A 19,240-nucleotide genomic window follows, 5' to 3' on the forward strand; every position below is an offset into this window, starting at 1 on the left:
CTTCACACGAATGTTTACTGTGTCAATCACATTTCTGTACCAAAAAAATACAGTTTATAGTCAAACCTAACAACAATAATGTGTGTCTGACATCACACTGCGCTATAAAAAACTAGTTATGTTTTTTATAAGCCTAAAGTACATAATATTAGTATATTTTAAACGATTTTGATAATATTGTGTTATATATATAAGGAATGGGGCCTTATAAGAATTTGTTTATAAGAAGCAAACCACTTGTTTTCTACAGGCTTTTATTATTATAGAAATATAAAAAAATTGTACAGTAGAACCTTGATAGTTTGACCCTTTTCTGGACTAAAGAGGTTTCAAACAATATACATGTCAAGTTTAAAAAAGATTTTTAAAACAAACATTCATTTTTTGAAAAGACTTGTATTGGACAGAGTACCTAGTGGGTAGAATGAGATATTTATAGAAAAATGGCAGACGTTATTCGCAAAAACCATAAGTGGGCTCCGATCAATGACCAACGAACCCAACGAGGTTACTATTGGTCGTCCCTACTATAGAGTCATATCACTTTGGTCTGAATCTAAATTGAAGTACAGAGACTGTCGAACTATGAAGTCTTAAACCATTATAGTTCTACTGTACAAATAAAATTGCAAATCAATCTAAGTTACCGATGACAGTGACGACAACGTCTGCGGAGTCTTGTCCATTGATGTTTTCTGCGGTGACTGTGTATTTTCCTGTGTCTGCTCTAGTCGCCATTCGCACGTTCAGTTTGGTGTTGTAGTCAGAATGAACCACCTTGGTTCTCTCTCCACTCTTCAGTTCTGATCGGTTCAGCTGCCATTTTGTTTTCGGCACTGGTTCACCAGTGACTTTAACATCAAAACCGAAGTTCTGTCCAGCCTTGATGCGGACCTGAAAAGAAAAAAAAATAAGTTTATTGGTGAGTCTTAGGGTACATAAACAGTGAAACCAGGACAGTAGCATACTCGCTTACTAGATTTAGATAGTACAGTCCACTCTTGGTAATTCAAATTTATATGCTTGGCCCACTAATTTCGAATTATCAAGAGTCTACTGTACCTGGCTGGAATTAGACCGTCATGGAATGGACTACCTTGGTTATATAAAGACGCTTTGATACTACTTATCATTAGATAATACAAATAAAAAAATCAAAATTCAAATATTTCAAAGTGAATACTTTTTAAACTAATGAACATAGGTTTTACAGAAAATATAAATTGAGTTTTGATAATACGAAAATGATAGTTGGGATATTTTACTATCATACAAATATTAGTACAGTACATTGATACTGGTTTTGAAGACTTTCAGAAAATTTTTACATTTCAACAATGCCCCTTTTTTAGTTTGAGGAGTTCATTTGGAAATATATTCGGTTTATCGTACTGAAATCATGCACTAACACTATAAAAATATAAAAGGCACATTAACAAACATAACACTAATACTTTGTTCTTATAAAAGTCTTTTCAGGGAGTAGTTCAAAGAGAAAACGCTGATAGAGTCCTATATTAGGATGAAATATAAATAATAAGTTATGTGAACTTTTATTGTATATCTATAATTCCCTATGCTCTAATTTTCTAAGGTATTTTTAAAATAAAGTGTAAACTTAACTCAACTACAGATTTCATCACAAGACAGTGTTCTTACCTCTATCAAGTTGGTCCTGTCAATCTTAGGCGCCAGGTTGCGAGGCTTGGCCCAGATGGTTGGTGTTGGGTCACTAGCCTCGCCAGGTCCCGCGGCATTGATGGCTCGTACTTGGAACACATACGGTTCTCCCTCCATCAGTCCAGGAACTGTAGCAGACGTTACTCCCGCAGGAACTGTCACTGCCTTCTCCCAGTTGCCGAACTTGTCCTTCACTTCCACGACGTATCCGGTGATGGGAGATCCTCCGTCGTTTGTGGGAGGTTCCCACTTTAGGTCGACGTGATCTTTGTCCCAGTCTGTCGCCCGTAGATTACCAGGCTTTCCAGGTTCGTCTGAAAATATATTTGAAATCAAATCAGTTTTGAAATTTTGTTGGATTCAAATTTCAAAAACATTTAAAAAACAAAATGTTAAAATATTGGTCTGAACGGTGATAAGAAGAGTATGAAAGAAGTATAAATAACTAATTTTATTTAGAACATATAATTTTGATCCAAAAAGCATTTAGGCTTAGGCCAAAAGGTTATTACCTATCTTTCTCTAGTTGAATATAAAGTATAAACTATTACACAACAATTAAAAGAAAAAATCTGATTTTGGGCTAGAGCCGGTTTTAATGGATCCGAGTTTTTTTCTCTTTTTTTTCTATTAACACCACACGTTTTTATATAGTACAATTCATACATAAGAACAGGTTTTGTCATGGTGATGTATTTTCAAATAAAATTAATAGTGACTATCTGTGTCCATATAAAAGACTATCTGTGTCCATGTACAAGACTATCAGAGTCCATATACAAGACTAACTGTGTTCATATACAAAACTATCTGTATCAATATAAAAGACTATCTGTATTCATGTACAGGACTATCAGGGTACTTGTACATGACTATCTGCATCCATGTACAGACTATCACTATCAGTATCCATGTAAAAGACTATCAGGGTCCGTGTACAAGACTAACTGTATCCATGTACAAGACTATCTGTATCTATATAAAAGACTATCTATATCTATATACAAGACTATCTGTATCCATATACAAAACTATCTGTATCCATATACAAGACCATCTGTATCCATGTACAAGACTGCCTGTGTCCATGTAAAAGACTATCTGTGTCAATGTACACGACTATCAGGGTCCATATATAAGACTATCTATCTGTATCCATGGTCAAGACTAACAGTGTCCATATACAAAACTATCTGTATCCAATATCCATATAAAAGACTATCTGTATCCAAACACAAAACTATCTGTATCCATATACAAGACCATCTGTATCCATGTACAAGGCCTGTGTATAGATATGGATAGTCACGTATATGGACAAAAATAGTTTTATGGATGGATACAGAGAGTTTGTGTTCAGGGTGAATAAAAAGATAATAGCCCCCCCCCCCCTTGGGCTAAGACAGTCCCACTACTTGTATTGTACTATATGGACACAGATAGTCTTCTATATGGACACAGATTGACTTGTATATGGACACAGGTAGTCTTCTATATGGACACAGATTGACTTGTGTATGGACACAGATAGTCTTCTATATGGACACAGATAGTCTTCTATATGGACACAGATAGTCTTCTATGTGGACACAGATTGACTTGTATATGGACACAGATAGTCTTCTATGTGGACACAGATTGTCTTGTATATGGACACAGAAAGTCCTTGACATTGCCTACCCATATGAGTTATTTACGTCAAAATATGTCACATTACCTAGCCATATGAATTTTTGACGTCAAAAAATACTGTAAAATTGCCTAGCCATATGGGCTAATTTAAAAAAATCCGTCCTAGAGGAAAAAAGTAAAAAAACCTATCGGGATCCGAACATCCGGATCCGGATCCGGTACCGGCAAAAACTTGTTCTGTCCCAAAACAGTCTAAATCCCATCCCTACAAGATTTCCCAACTTTAGACATATTCTAGTTCTGTAAAACTCACCAAATGGATTCTTGGCAATGATGGACTCAGCCGACTCTAAAGGTTCAGACTCTCCTTCTGAGTTGACTGCGGAGACTCTGAACTTGTACTCATGTCCAGGAGTCAATCCAGTTACATTGAGTTCTGGAAAAAAACATATAGGAATCAGTGGAAGTATCATAGGTATAAAAATGTTTCCGCCACACTACACCAGACAATTGTTTAAATTTTAAATCTGTAAAATCAGCTGAAGGCAGACAATTTATCAAGAACTTTTACAGGGAACTTTTTCAAAAAGGCATGATATGAATGTCTGCAGTATGCTCTCAACAAAGCTCCACAATAAATTAGACAGGTTTAGACAAGCATATTGCACTTCCAGAAATACATTGGAAAGGTTTAAAAACGTTGAAAACAATTAAAATGCCGTTAAAATTTTGTATGTTAAACTATGTTTTGATTGTATGTTTGTGTCGTGTTTTACTTATGCTGTATATTTGTTGCTAGTTTAGTGGCGTAAAGTATCATACATAAATCACTCGGAAAAGTGTTATTGGTACTCGCATGTAATCCTTATCATCAGTGGTGCAGTCGTAAATTTTTTAGTGCGGGAACACTCACCACTCTCACGGAAAAATACGGGTCGCTCACCAATAAAGGTTTGTTGGGAAAAGCAGAGTTGGAACACCATTCCCACCCCACTACACCACTGCTTATCATGCTTGGAAACTATCATGTTCATGCCCTAAAAACCTGCTTCCCAGCCTTGTAGTATAATATACTATTTACTAATAACATAAAGAAAATTTGGCCATCAAGGACCACAATATTGAAAAATTAAAACTTCAGTTCAAAACAAATATAAAGTGCAAAGATGTTCCATGTACAAGTTGATCGGGGTGACTTCATTGAGTTAGTGACTAAAGTATCAAGTAATAAAGTTTAGAACCCAAATTTAGGAGGTTTTTGTGATATTCAAAGACAGTTACCTGGCTCTGATGGTCGGCCGCAAGGTACCCACTGAGCCGTCAGGGGATCGTACTTGTCAACAAGGTAATATTCAATAGGAGCCCCTCCATCGTCCTTAGGCCTCTTCCACTTCAACTTACAACCCTCTTTGTGCACATCAGATATCTATAAAATAGTACACAATATACAATATGATCATAGACAAGTTGTTAAAATATATTTAATTATGGGTCAAAGATAGAACTGTGGATTTTTGAGAGAAAGAATTTTAGAAAAGTTGAAAAGATTGTAAGAAATATACTTAACACAAAACTTGAACAATGTTGACTGCAGTGATTTGGTACGTTAAAACTTCAAATATGTCAATGCATACAAGCAGAAAAATATATTTGATTGTCAGCTATGTGCTGTTACTAAGCTGATATAGTACGTGCTTGGTAATCAGTAGGTCTCCGCATCGATTCAGAAAAAACTTATTAAATTTCTTTTGGTTTAAACTGGATCCTAGTTGTCCTTGATCATTGTGATTTTAATAAATGGTCCTGACTAAAGACAGCTGATCTTAGTCAGTAAAAAAGGTAGACAGGTTATCTCACTCCATTTTAAACTCATTCTGGATTCATATTCAGGATCAAATACATACCTTGATGTGCATTCATGTCTTATAGAATTGATTAATTGATTGATCGATTAACTGATTGGTTGATTGATTGATCTATTGATTGTTTAATGTTGGTAGATTGGTTAACTGGTTGGTTGATTGAATGAATGGTTGATTTATCAATTATTTGATTGTTTAATTGGTTAATTGATTGCAGTGGCGGTTCTAGGACCTTGTTAAGGGGGGGGGCTACCGGGGGGTTTGGGGGGTGTGGAGCACCCACCAATTAGGCAGGGGGGCCCCCGGGAAAATTTGGAATTTTCAAAGCCGTTTGGTGACTTTTTAAAGCCATTTTTAACACCTTAAACCGTGCCCAACTGTCCAAAAACTCCCATTTCACCTGTTGTTTCTCGTGAACAAATAGACATTAAAAAAAATTAAACTATGACGATTGCATTCATGAACTTCAAAACGCACTGTAGACTACGGCCATATCACAGACAAAGGAATAAACCTCCATACTTTAATGGAATAAATTAAAGTATTATATTGTCTGTGGCCATATACTCCTAAAAGCCGTTGGGTGACTTTCTACAGCCAGTTTTAACGTCTAGAACTGTGTGCAAAACCTCCCATTTCCCCATTTATTTGTCATGAATATGTAGACATTTTTAAAACTAACTGACGATTGCATTCATATATATCTCAAAACATATTGTGGGGGTACGGCCATATCCTCCTAAAAGCTGTTTACTGATTTTCCAAAGGCATTATTTATGTCTATAATATCTGTGTCCAACTGTCCATAAATCTCCCATTTCATCTGTCATTTGTCTTTGTCATAAGTACAAGTAGTAAGTGTAGACATTTTAAAAATCTAACTAGGCCTATGACGAACTTGCATTCATGAATTTCAAAACATAGGCCTACTGTAGACAACGAAGCCAAATCTCCTAAAACAGTTTGGTGACTTTATTAAGCCATTTCTAACGGCTAAAACTGTACCCAATTGTCCTAAAACCTTCCATTTCACCTGTTATATGTCATGCAGGCAAGTAGACACTTTTTTTAACCTTGCGTTTTTCTCCATTTCATAGATCTGTCACAATATTATCGAATTCAGTAATAGTATTGACTATTTCAACTTTAACACTAGTGTTTACATATAGTCAATGGTAATTAATAGGCTACTGGTGCTACCGCTGATTGCTGATTGATGCTTGTGTAAAGTTAGTGGCTAGCAGACAATTTGACAACTGCTATGATGAAACATCAGGAAATCAGCCCTGTCCTCGCTTGCGCGCTCGGCGCTCGCTAGCCATTTTACCCTAGCATGTCAACAGCTGACTGCTGTAACAATTGGATGATGCGTACAACTTTCCATAACTAGCGTTTATTCGATTGAGGTGCTATTGTCCACAAAGTTTATCTATGTGGAACTTAATACTACTCCTGCCATCGCTTATTAAGTTTAATAAAATTTACATTGATGTCTGTTTTATGACATTGCGTGTTTTAAGGACGAAATCTACGTTTAAATTTATTTTTCCAGGGTCCAAGGGGGGGCTTTAGCCCCTATAGCCCCCCCCTTGGAACCGCCACTGATTGATTGGTTTATTAGGTTATTGATTTATTGATTGATTTAATTGGTTGATGGTTGATTGATTGATTAACTGATTGATCGCTTACCTGCAAGGGACCCTGAGGCTTGTCAGGTTTGTCAGTGACAGTGACGTTGATGACGACCTGGTCTCGTCCCGAGCTGTTACTCGCTGTCACCTGGTACTCCCCAGAATCACCTCGCTGCACTGGTCTGATCACCAGCTTGGTATTGTAGTCACTATTGTCTACTGTCACGTACTTCCCACTCCTGCACAACACAATATAGTCACACACTGTCATGTGCACAATCAAACTTGTCTGTGTTTCAATAATGAGTACTTATAAACACATGATTCACAGACTGGCAGCAAGAGAGACCTTTAAATAGAGCTACTGTAGTTTTCTTATGTTTGTAAAGAATTACCCTAAAACTTGAATAATCAATTTGTTGTGTATGCAATATTATCCATGAATATGGTAAATAACGAATATTGTCTATTGTCTATAACATTTACTGAATTTCCCAATAGAGAAGTACAGAAGCTATTTTTCTAGTTTTGGTGGTGAGATGTACTCATCTCTTACTTTTTCAACTCATTTATTCGCATAATTAATTTACACATTTATGTTACCAAGAAACCAAAAGAGATAAATGATTAAATGAATAAGTTTTCTTGTTTTGGATGATATCTTTACTCTGTTGTACAGTATTATATTATACCAATACCAATGTTATTTATTTAAATTTGACGCTGTAACATTTCTTGATGAAATTGTAATAAATGAATTGTCTATTGTCTATTGTCTATTATATTTTCGATATGATTCTATTATCAAAGTAATTGAGATTTCCTTTAGTCAACCTTTCCTATTATTTCAGTCAACAGTTTGCTGCAACAGAAGTATTTTACCTTCCTAAATTATTGAAAAATGAATTCCACCAGAGTCCATGGCTTTTATGATGTCCTGTGACTTTTACGTAGTGAGTTCCCAAATACAGATAAAGTTTTCATCGTCAAAATAATTGTTCTTTTTATTATGAAATACATAAAGATTGAGGTGGGCTTAATTTACCAGGTTACAGCACTATCACATAGCTAAAAGTCAATAGTGGTTGGGAGGATTTGAACCTGCGCCTTTAAGATAGAAATCTCAAGTTCTAACTACTAAATCAAATATATTCCTAATTAATCAACTGTTTCATCTAACGTTGTTCGAAAACCCACAGCGTAAGAAAGTTTAATATTCATTCAAATCAATTCACAAAATTTTGATAGATATATACCAAATACCAATTAAAAATTTCATTTGATGAATGAATGAATGAATGAATGTTTTTTATTTCCACATAATATATACAGAAACCAATGACACACTTTTTAATACAAAATACTTAAAAAATAAAACTAAGACGAAGAATAAAAAAAGAACATTTCTGTATAAACTAAATTAAATTGATTGTAAGAAATACAGCAGACATGGGCAAGTGCTGCCTGTGCGTCTGCTGGGTTGCTATTTAAATATTTATAGTAACCAAGTATATGGAATTATGCTTATAAAAGGATGAATAATGGAATTTAGACTGTTGCTTAAAGGTTGTTAGTTTAGAAAGGAGATTTATGAATTGTAAAATTGAATAGATCTACAATGAGTACAGTTTTGAACAGGTGGGGACTAGACTACTAGGATTAATGCTGGATCAGGATAGAGGGGGCAAGGTTCGGGTCAAAACGCGCCGGTAATCAGCTGTGATCAGCTGTGATCATTCTACTTACTTGAGAGGTACGCCTCCAGCCCTCCATTCAATGGTTGGAGGAGGTTCACCAATAACATTGGCATCAAACTTGAGGGTTGTTCCAGCTGAGAGGGTGACATCACGAAGATTGCGCCTGTCAATCCTTGGAGCCACTGAGAACATCAAACAATAAACAATAACAGTACGTAATCACAGTACTAATTGTAAGGAATGCGTTCAAGGAATCCAGTAGCTGTATGACAGGAAAGACCGATTCTGATTCTTGATTCCTGAAAGCCTTTGAAATTGGTGTTATTGAGGAATTGTCGATTCTTGATGACGATTTTTGATTTAACAGCGATTCCAGAGAGGAAAAAATACTTTATTCTACAAACTAAGGTTAGGTGTACGATTTTGTTATTTTACTCTTGATGTCTAATAGCCTAGCCTAATGTCAATTAATCGGCAACTCAAAATGAATTCAATAGAACAATTTCCGAAGATACTTACAAAATCGAGGTTTGGCAATGAAGTTCTTGCTGGGCTCTCCAGGCTCGCTCTGACCTGCCTTGTTGATTGCGATCACACGGAACTGGTATTCATTGCCTTCAATGAGACCACTGACAACGGCCTGCGGTGTGCCAGTGTTTGTCTCAATTGCTTTCTCCCAAATTGTGCTGAAAAAATTTTAAACATCATTACAAGAGAGTAGTTGAATACAAATTTTGAATATTCATAGCTTTGATAGTATTAATTTTAACTCATGAATGTCAAAATAAACACTTGATATATTACCTGTATTTGTCTTTCTTTTCAATGATGTATCCAGTGATTGGAGAACCACCATCAGAGATCGGTTCTTTCCAAATGAGATCTACGTGGTTCTGGCTCCAGTCAACCGGGTCTGGTGCTCCTGGTGCGCTGGGAACAGCTGTAAACATGCGTTGTATCAGTCGTCTGTTACTATCTGCTCAGCTGTTTAGTGTTTATTGTTATCTAAGGAATATATTGCAGCTGGTTTAGTGAACAAAACAGAATGTCAACAGCAACTATGCGTATCCTGGGCAAAGATGGTTAAATGCTACAACTAACCTTTCCACAAACTGTTAGATGGACTGTCAACGCCGTTTAATTTATTGCTCACTAAATTACCGTAGCCAAATTCAACGATCAAGCCAGGATAGGAACCAGAGTTTGCAGAAAGCTGTCACTTTTAAATCTTTTAAGTGTCTGTGATAAGCTGCACGAGAATCTGTAATCTGCAAAACTGTCCCCCATTTTTCTCTATACAAAGCATATGTGAAAGTATTGACTTCGTCAAAACTTCAAAAAATTGAGTTTTGGGTGGAAATATCCGCTATGGTCCCTCCTGAACCCAGAAAAGTGGTTTTTGTAGTGATGTGTGTGTGTGTGTGTGTGTGTGTCGATGTGTACTGATTTTGATCAAATTTGGTATCTGGGTACTAATCTATGGTATCTCCAGTTGTGTTTTATTCATTTTTTTAGAAATTTTGATTGTTAATGGTAATTTTCTAATAAATACCAAAAAATAACGGAAAAATCATTTTTTGCAATAACGGCTTAAAAGATTTTGATCCAAATTTAGTATGTCCTTTTAACTCTAAACAAAATGGTACCCCCATTGCTATAAAATTTAGGGTTCAAAAGATATTGCAGCTTTGGTGATTTTTCCCATAAAATATCATAGTTACTCCCACCGATTACCTGTGATAATGGTTTTTGACAAGCTAATGGGGGAAAGAATGTTTCAAATTGCTGATACCATTTGGTCAATACTTACAAACTGGATTCAGGGCTGGGATTGGTTGCTCTGACTAGATTTTGTCGTTGACATCATCTATTGAGGATGGATTTGAAAGATAAAAAGGAGAATTGATTTTCACCCAAACCTGGGCAACATCTTAGGACATACTGAAAATTAGCACTACTCAAGAAGTACAAGCGAGAACTACTCACTGAACGGATCCTTGGCAATGATGGATCCAAGGGTCTCCAGAGGTTCAGACTCTCCTTCTTTGTTTATGGCTTTGACCCGGAACTTGTACTCGTGTCCAGGAGTCAGACCCGTGACTTCCATCTCCGGATCCTTGGTGCGCCCCACGGGCAGCCATACTCCTGTGTCAGGGTCGTACTTCTCTACTAGGTAGCCTTCGATGGGCTCTCCTCCGTCGTCCTTAGGCTTCTTCCACTTCAACTTGCAGCCATCTTTGTGTACATCAGATACCTCTAGAGGACCCTCGGGCTTGCCGGGCTTGGCTGAAAAATAATGCAATCAATAGATAAATTATAGGCAAAATTTATTAATCCATACAAAACATGAATGAAGGAGGAATGGGTACAAAACTAGCCTAAGAAAAGAGTACCAGGCAGTTCATGGCAAATTAACACATTCATTACATAATTAATTTTTTGTTTTGCCCCTACAATATGCTTCTTCAGATGGTAGTATAATGGTATTCAACAATAGTATTTCCAATTTAGCTACTGGTTTTCTATTTCAGTATTGAGGGAATCGGTGATATGGATAATAGAGGAACACCTAATATTATTTGTATTTTAGTTTTTTAGTTTATTTTAAGTTTAGTTTTAATAGACTTTTCCTACACTACTATTCCTTCCTACACTACATTTTTGGAGGTAAGGCAACTCCTGTTTTCGAATGACCTAAATAATAGTAACTTAGAATTAGGATACTGTAAATTGAATAACCCCCTAAATAAGTAGTTCAAATATTTTGGACGCCTTTAATCTTAAATTAATTCATGTCTTATGGTTTCTTCAACATATTTGTATCATATTTTCATAACACACTCAGTTGAGGATATTCACATTAATAACAGTCTATGTTCAAATATCCTCGGCTAGGGTGTGATCAAGAGAAAATGCAATGAAACCATGGTAAATACAATAGTTACTTCTAGAATTGGATATGAACAAGGTACATAAAACACTTATGACTCACTAAATCCTGACTTTTAGATAAAAACAAGTAGAAACCAAACACTTACAGACAACAGTGACTTCCACTTCAGCTTCGTCAGATCCGTACTTGTTGATGGCTTGTATCTTGTACACACCACTGTCCTTGCGCTCCGGGTTCTTGTGGAAGAACTTGGTGTGGTTTGGTGTGTTATCAATCTGTTTGATAGAGTTGCTGTGGATTTCCTTGCTGTTCAAAATCCACGTGATTTCAGGCGCAGGTTCTCCCTGAACTTTGACGTCAAACATGAACGGTTCACCTTCCTTGATGGTCAAGTTCTTCAGGTTCCTGCGGTCGATCTTGGGAGCCACTGTAAACAGTTTAAGGGTTAAATTCTGTGTGGTGGAATACCAAACAATGTTTATTATGACTCATTGTTGTAAGCTAAAGGTAGTATTACAGATATTTGATGACTGTACACTGCAAAGAATTTTACTTAGGAGTATGTTGAAAACAGGAAAACTGAGAAATTAAAAAAAGAGCATATTTGGATAACAAACTAAGTGTTCTAAGAATTTTGATACGATAAAAAAAATACTCTAAGCCTCATTTCAGTCTGATCATAGATTTTTTACAATTTGATTTGGTTTTTAATTAATTTTTAGTAGCATGAAGCAAATATAAGCACATTGTGACTAAATTTATGAAATTTAACAACACTTTTGAAATGAGCTTGGTGGGGTTATCACAATTTTGTTTGACCTATTATCTATGCTAGAGTAACTATCCAATCATAAAACGTGTGGTTTCTGCACACTATAAAAAAAAGAAAACTGTATAAGATCTCTTATTTTACATGGGCATCCTGTATATCAAAATTACATGTCTGATTCAAACATCTTTAAACACTAACCAATAAATAACCTAAAAAACATACACTCTTCTACTTAACCTCCTGAAATGCTTAAATGTAACTTACGTTTCCTTGGTTTGGTGACCACAGACTTGCTAGGTCCGCTGGGTTCGCCAGGTCCTGCCTCGTTGACGGCTCGGACGCGGAACTCGTACTCGACTCCCTCCTCAAGGTTGTCCGCTCGTCCCTTACACTCAGGTCCGTGAAGCTCAGCGGCCTTGGTCCACTTAGGGTTGCCCTTCTCTCGCTTTTCAATCACATATCCTGTGATGGGAGCTCCTCCATCCTTGGACGGAGGCGCCCACTTGAGGTCCACGTAGTCCCTGTCCCAGTCCACAACATCTGGAGTTCCCGGAGCACCGGGTTCGTCTGGAAAAATACCCATATCGTCAATAATCATATTCGTATGTATGTACGGAATTGACACATCAAATAGTGCCAATGCTAGTAATAATAGTAATACTAGCTACTAACATTACAGAGAAAATGAGAACTCAAATGGTAATGATAAAAGTGATATTACAAATTTTTAGTTAAGAATTAAAAAAATAAATAATATCCCCACCACAGCAAACGTACAAAATAAGTAAATTGTCATTAACTTGGTAGGATTTTAACTAAAATATTCGCTTAAAATTGTCAGATTTATGTTCTTTTTAAATAACATTTTTAAGACTTAGGTTTGCTGCTACAGGGTGTGAGACTAGAGTGGAAGACAGTTTGGCCAACAATAAACGTGCATAAAAAATAAAAGTGTAGGTAAAAATCAATAAAAAATACATCTACGTTGAAAGTAAAATTATTTAAATCATCACCAACATTCTTACCAAATGGATTCTTTGCAATGATGGCATGATCAGCATCTAGGGGTTCAGAGTCCCCTTCAGCGTTCACAGCCATCACACGGAACTTGTACTCCTGTCCTGGGACTAGGTTCTCCACATCCATCTTGGGCTCCTTGGATCTGCCCGCAGGCACCCAACGACCTTCAAATCAAAATACCATATGTAGTTTCACATGTTAGCTATGGTATCAATACTATTATTTTATGCAATCAAACTTAGGCACACATCAATGTGATTATTGATCAAGGTAGACAAATGTACACCGATTCATATTGCAAGCAATGTTTAAACTTTAGTACAACAATGACATCACTCACTTTTATTAGGATTTATTTTAAATACTTTTGGTATAATCTAGCCAATTGTTATAGTTTTAAGTGATTGTCGTAGCTTGGTAAATCTCCATTACAAATATGTTATATTAGATTCCAGCTCAAAATCCACAATTGACTCGACTACTGTCTGACACTCGACTCTCTCTGATTCTGATAAAGAATCAGATTTGTACAATCATTACAGCAGTTTTATTCAGGTTTGTTTGTTGTTGCCATAGCTTTCAGTAGTTTTATGTTCTGAGACCTAATTTTCTGTGAACCAGGCACTGCTAAGTGTATACAAAACCGTGACTCTAAACAACAAATTAGCGCAAATTTTATTTTGTCCTAGGACGCTAGGCACGAGCCTGGATTTGTTTTCCACATTACTTCAGGCTAGACCTAGGGGTTACATTACAGCAATATCACTTAGACAAAATCCATTGGTGATTTGGTGGGGTTTGTACCCAGGACCCCAGGAACCAGAGTCCTGCGCTCTAACCACTAGACCAGCTCGCTCCCCGAGAGCTAATTGTAGTTTGAAAATACAATAGTGACACTGTATCCCAGACTACATTAAGTGAAGGCGCACATAGTAAAAGACCACTACATTTTAGCCTGTATTAGTAATCCTCACCAGTTTCGGTGTCCATTTTCTCCACCTGGTAGTACTCAATTGGCACACCCCCATCATCTTCTGGAGGGTTCCACTTGAGTGTACATCCCTCCTTGTGAACGTCAGAGATTTTCAAAGGACCTTCCGGCTTTCCAGGTTTGTCTGTAAACAATAAAATATTTAAGTCCTATGTTTAAGTATTATGTGAGAAAATTCTGTTTTCCAATTACCTTGTTGCAATGTGTTTAAGTTATCAACAAAAGTGATTAATATTATTTAGCATGGTTGTACAACACTTGCATTTAGCAAAATCTTATATGATTTCACTTGTTTTGATAACCCTGTGTGGTATGGTACCTGAGTATATAAAAAACCTTGCAAAAATAAAACACTTTTTCTATTTTATTCAGTGACATTTTTGTAACTGCCATACTAATACTTCCTTCTGTGGAAGCACTGTATAGGTGAAATATCAAATTAATTGTGTTGGGAGCGTTCCGTGAGCTGTTAACTGGCTGGAACTTTTTCCATCGGAAGATGGTTGTTTGTTAGTCTTACCTAGCACAGTGACCTCGATGGATGCCTCGTCTTTGCCAGAAGCATTCTCAGCCTTGATGGTGTAGGTTCCTGTCTGTTTGCGTGTGATCAGCACGATGGACAGTTTTGTCTTGTAATCTTCAGAGTCAATGTTCAGGTTGTCCGCAGAGTCCAGCCTGGCTTTTCCATGGTACCAGGTCTTGGTTGGAGGAGGCTCTCCACTAATCTTCACATCAAGTTTCAAGTTTTGGCCGGCCTTCAAAGTTATGTCCTTTAGGTTACTTCGGTCAATCCTTGGAGGAACTGCAAACAAAGAAGAGAGTTTATGAGACAGTCTAATATATGATTTTAAGTACTTCCTGTGAGATCAAATAGTTTTAATTTTTGAAAGTAATTAATAATACCTACAATATTTAGTTAAATGTTTAAAATTGTAAATGGTGTTTGAGTTATCAAAGTATTTTGGAAAGTGTATACAGTACTACATTTTTTGTATTATAATTTTATTTTTAATACTGTTACCAAAACACCAAGAATAGTTTCAATTTCAGGGATTTTTGTTAGAAAAAGTGGCTCACCTCAACGAAAGAGAGTATATTATGGTAGAAAAAAACACAAAGTTCTCTCTCCAATGAAAACCTTCTTTGGTTGAAAATGCTTTCAGTAACAGTGAAATATTCAAATTTTTCTATACATTATAAAGTTTTGTGTTTTTTGTGCCAGATTGGACTCTATCCCATCCAGGCACAAATTCTGTCTTCACAAAAATCCTTTAGACCTAAGCCCCATGTGTTTAATAGTACATTCATCTTAACTTCACTTTAAATTACAGTAAATTCATGCTCTTACTGGTTCAATATGTTAATGAACCAAGCCTAAAAACTGAATTGACTAAGTTTATAGCAATACATACTTCTATCAAACCAAAGCTAAATTGAATGACAAATCACTAAATTTTTATGTTAAAATTAATTTACATGTTATGTAAAACATCCAAAGCGAGACTGTTACATGGGTTTCAAAAATTCAGTGATTTAGTGACCATGTGCCATACACTTATTTGTACCTGTTGCAAATACCGTTGGCCGAACACTTATTAGGAGCCTGAGTACAATTGTGCGTTCATGTCAGAGTTGTGACTAGCGATATAAGCTGCGATACTAGCAACATGTAGATAATACAGATGTGTTTTCTAATGGGATCTGAGCTGCACTTTTATTTACTCAACCATCGATGGGAGCTACCTTAATCCTTTTTCTCAGCTGGTATTGAGGTTCCGAACATGGATGTTGACAGTTAAATGTCACAAGTTTGTATGTGTCCAATATTATCGGACGGTTGTGATAAAAACCACCACAATAGGAATAGATTTGTGTTAGACAAATTGTGGAGTGATTTTGCTCAAGAATTTAACACAAAATAATGATAGTATGTGCACGATAATATTCACGTTTTTAAATCCTCTAGTAAATAATCCTTTGCTGCATTTAGTACTGAAATTAAATCTTCTTCAAAATCACTCTTTGACAAACTTGTTTTTAACAAAAGACGAACACACAAATCAACCTTTCAGCGCAAGTGTCGCGGCTTGGACATGAATAGCCAATAGGAGCCGGGCGCTACTCCCCACTAGCATCTCTGCTCCCATCGTTGCTACGATCGTTTATCACAGCTCCAACATGAACGCACCCTTACAGTTAACACAGCTTTTGCTAACAATCAAGACATTTCTTGCCAGTAATATGGTATCTGAACATAGACATGAATGTAACCTACCGTTTCTGTCCTTGGCTGTGATCGTGTCGCTAGGTTCACTAGGCTTGCTCTGGCCTCCCTTGTTGACCGCAATAACTCTGAACTGGTACTTCATGCCTTCTGTAAGGTCAGGGACCTTGCCCTCGCACTTGGGGCCTTGACATTCAACGGCCTTCACCCATTTGGAGCTGAAAAATCAATCACACTATTCATTAGACGCCTACCTAATCCAAAGTTTTATTTATATAGGCATTTATTTGCTGTGTACTGAGGAAATTCAATTTAATTTAATTATTTAGTGCGTCTGTCAAAAATATATACATGAAGTCCAAGAACTAGACGATATGAGCAAGTTTTGATTCTTTACCATTATATTTTTGTCCAGTAAAATTTCTTCTGACCAACAATCCCTCCCACCTCCAATCAAAAATCCTTTGTCAAAAAAAATAAACAAAAATGATTTACCTTCATGGTTCTATAATAAAACATTATTTGCAGGACAAAATCGGGTGTAACTTTAGTTACAACTCCATAGGCTTACCTGTACTGATCCTTCTTCTCAATAATATAGGAAGTAATGGGCGAACCTCCGTCGCTAGCAGGTGCCGGCCACTTGAGATAGGCGTTGTTCTTATCCCAATCCTTGGCAACTGGTTTGCCAGGTCTGTCAGGCGCATCTAGGATAAACAATTGTTGGATAATTAACTGTTTTTCATTTTATTTACAGTAATGTATATTAACTTACGAATATATTTTAGCCGAATAAGTTGGTATTATATAAACATTACAATACTTGTTATTTTAGATGAACATATCATTTTGAATACTTTTACAAAATAATTTATTTTTAGTCAACTAATTTCTTTTCCCAAAATCAATGAGTGTGTAAGTTTTTTATTAGCTAACAAAGTTCATCTCTTACAAAAATAAAATTTGAAAATTAAGAACTAAATACTTACCGAAGGGGTTCTTAGCTGTTATAGAACTGTCAGTTTCCAGTGGTTCAGATTCTCCTTCGGCATTTACAGCCTTCACACGGAACTGGTAGTCCTTGCCTTCATGAAGGCCTCCAACCTACAGTAAACAGTAAATTAGAAAAATAAATACCTTGACGATTTTCCTCCTTGAGAGTTAGCAAATAGGTTTTCTACAGGCAAATAGGTTTTCTAAATGCAAGTTTTTATTATTTTATTCCAGATAGTCGACTAAAAAGTAATAAGTGAGAACTCTATGTGGCCTTTTTTTTTCAAGCACAATACAAATGCAAAACATACGAAAGCAGGCTGATATCAGGATGGTACAGTTTCAAATAAACTGAGAATGTTACCAAATGCTAATTCAACCAGTCCTGCTAAATGTAACAGAAAATTTATCTCTAAGCAAAAACTCAGAAAATAAATTCATAGTTTTTGAAAATCAAGTGTTGTAAATGGTCCAATAAATGAAAATGATCAATAGTAGAATTAAAAATCAAGAATTAAGAAACCTCTACCAATATCTGGACATAGTAGCTGTTTGATACTCTTTGCCATTGTTTCATAATTACTTGTTACCTCTATGTTGACATTTGTATTTGAAATTATTTTAATTAACATCTGTTCTATTCATTGTTTTTTGTGTTAATACATAATTTACAGTCCACTAAAGCTCTTACTTATTTTGTATTAGAATCTATATTTTATTTCAACACAACGCAACGCAGTTATCTAACAGTAGCTATCTTCAAAAGCAGAACATTAAGATGAGCACACCACGTAGTGAGAAGACCTAAAAACACCATTCTCAAAGAAGTATTTGAGGGTATACCTGCAGGCACTAGACTGCTAGGAAGGCCTAAATTAAGATGGCTAACCAAGTGGCAAGAGACCTCAGGAGTAACTTGAGGACAAGCCAAAGACCGAGAAGAATGAAAACGCATTGTTGCGGAGACCAAAAACCTAATTTGTTTTGAATGGCCACATCAGTAACGTAAGGTAAGGACCACTTCTTTTGTAGCAAAATTAATTATCTTACCTCAGCTTCAGGTGTCTTTGAGGTGCAGACCGGAACCCATCGACCTGATTCCACGTCCATCCTCTCAATCAAGTAATGTTCTATGGGAGCTCCTCCGTCATCTTCCGGCTTCTCCCACTTAAGTTTGCAGCCTTCCGCAGTAACATCTTGTACTTTCAGTGGCCCCTTTGGCTTGCTTGGAGCACCTAGATATGTCAAAACCATTAGCCTCCTTATTTTATTCTCAGCAAACTTGAGAAGTTAAAAGAAACTAAAAGTTTTCTGGCATTGCTTCACGTCTTGAAATATGTATACATTAAAAAGAAGGAACATACTTACTCATGACAACAATCTCCACCTCCACAGAATCAGTTCCAGAGTCATTGGTTGCTGTAACTTTGTAGTTGCCTGTGTCAGATCTCTTGGCCTTGACTAGGGTGAAGTCTGTCTTGTAATCTTCATTTTCAATTCTGAGTCTAAAAGCAAGAGTAAAAAAGTATAAATGTGACGTATGAGGTTAATGATATAATAGGCCTATAGGATATAAGGGCAGGGGACAAGGATTTTTATGGGATAGTAGGCTTGACAACTATAAAAGAGTCCATTTGGAAAAAACCAAAACAAATAAAAGACACACAAAAGCTTTACACAAAAAAAATTGTCAACCTCTCTGTTCCCTACTCAAATTTCCCTTGGTTGAAATTGCTGTTAGTAGGCTAACGGTGAAATATTTGTGTGTGTCTTTATTGGGCTAGAATGAACTCCGTTATATTATTAAAATAAGACTCTCAACAAAATAAGATGTATTTGAGCTTA

At 36.3% G+C, this 19,240-nt stretch overlaps 1 protein-coding gene across 50 annotated transcripts in view; it reads right to left on the bottom strand.

The window, feature by feature from the left end:
• The window catches only part of LOC128998717 (twitchin), a 236,502-nt gene that overhangs the window by 71,593 nt on the left and 145,669 nt on the right, over positions 1-19,240 (bottom strand). For all 50 annotated transcript variants that reach the window (XM_054425023.1, XM_054425021.1, XM_054424991.1 and 47 more), the window contains 19 exons: positions 18,764-18,900; positions 18,446-18,630; positions 17,392-17,506; positions 16,974-17,109; positions 16,454-16,620; positions 14,699-14,980; positions 14,162-14,302; positions 13,193-13,351; positions 12,432-12,734; positions 11,541-11,822; positions 10,489-10,788; positions 9,307-9,442; positions 9,022-9,188; positions 8,552-8,684; positions 6,864-7,044; positions 4,594-4,738; positions 3,626-3,748; positions 1,660-1,994; positions 648-894 (listed from right to left, as the gene is read on the bottom strand). In XM_054425023.1, the coding sequence (XP_054280998.1) occupies positions 648-894; positions 1,660-1,994; positions 3,626-3,748; positions 4,594-4,738; positions 6,864-7,044; positions 8,552-8,684; positions 9,022-9,188; positions 9,307-9,442; positions 10,489-10,788; positions 11,541-11,822; positions 12,432-12,734; positions 13,193-13,351; positions 14,162-14,302; positions 14,699-14,980; positions 16,454-16,620; positions 16,974-17,109; positions 17,392-17,506; positions 18,446-18,630; positions 18,764-18,900 (3,674 nt within the window). The remainder of the gene's footprint in view (positions 1-647; positions 895-1,659; positions 1,995-3,625; positions 3,749-4,593; positions 4,739-6,863; positions 7,045-8,551; positions 8,685-9,021; positions 9,189-9,306; positions 9,443-10,488; positions 10,789-11,540; positions 11,823-12,431; positions 12,735-13,192; positions 13,352-14,161; positions 14,303-14,698; positions 14,981-16,453; positions 16,621-16,973; positions 17,110-17,391; positions 17,507-18,445; positions 18,631-18,763; positions 18,901-19,240) is intronic.

Source organism: Macrosteles quadrilineatus, unplaced genomic scaffold (assembly GCF_028750875.1).
Source record: "Macrosteles quadrilineatus isolate MER2022 unplaced genomic scaffold, UCM_ALF_1.0 Scaffold_7__1_contigs__length_78375512, whole genome shotgun sequence".
NCBI lineage: Eukaryota > Metazoa > Arthropoda > Insecta > Hemiptera > Cicadellidae > Macrosteles > Macrosteles quadrilineatus.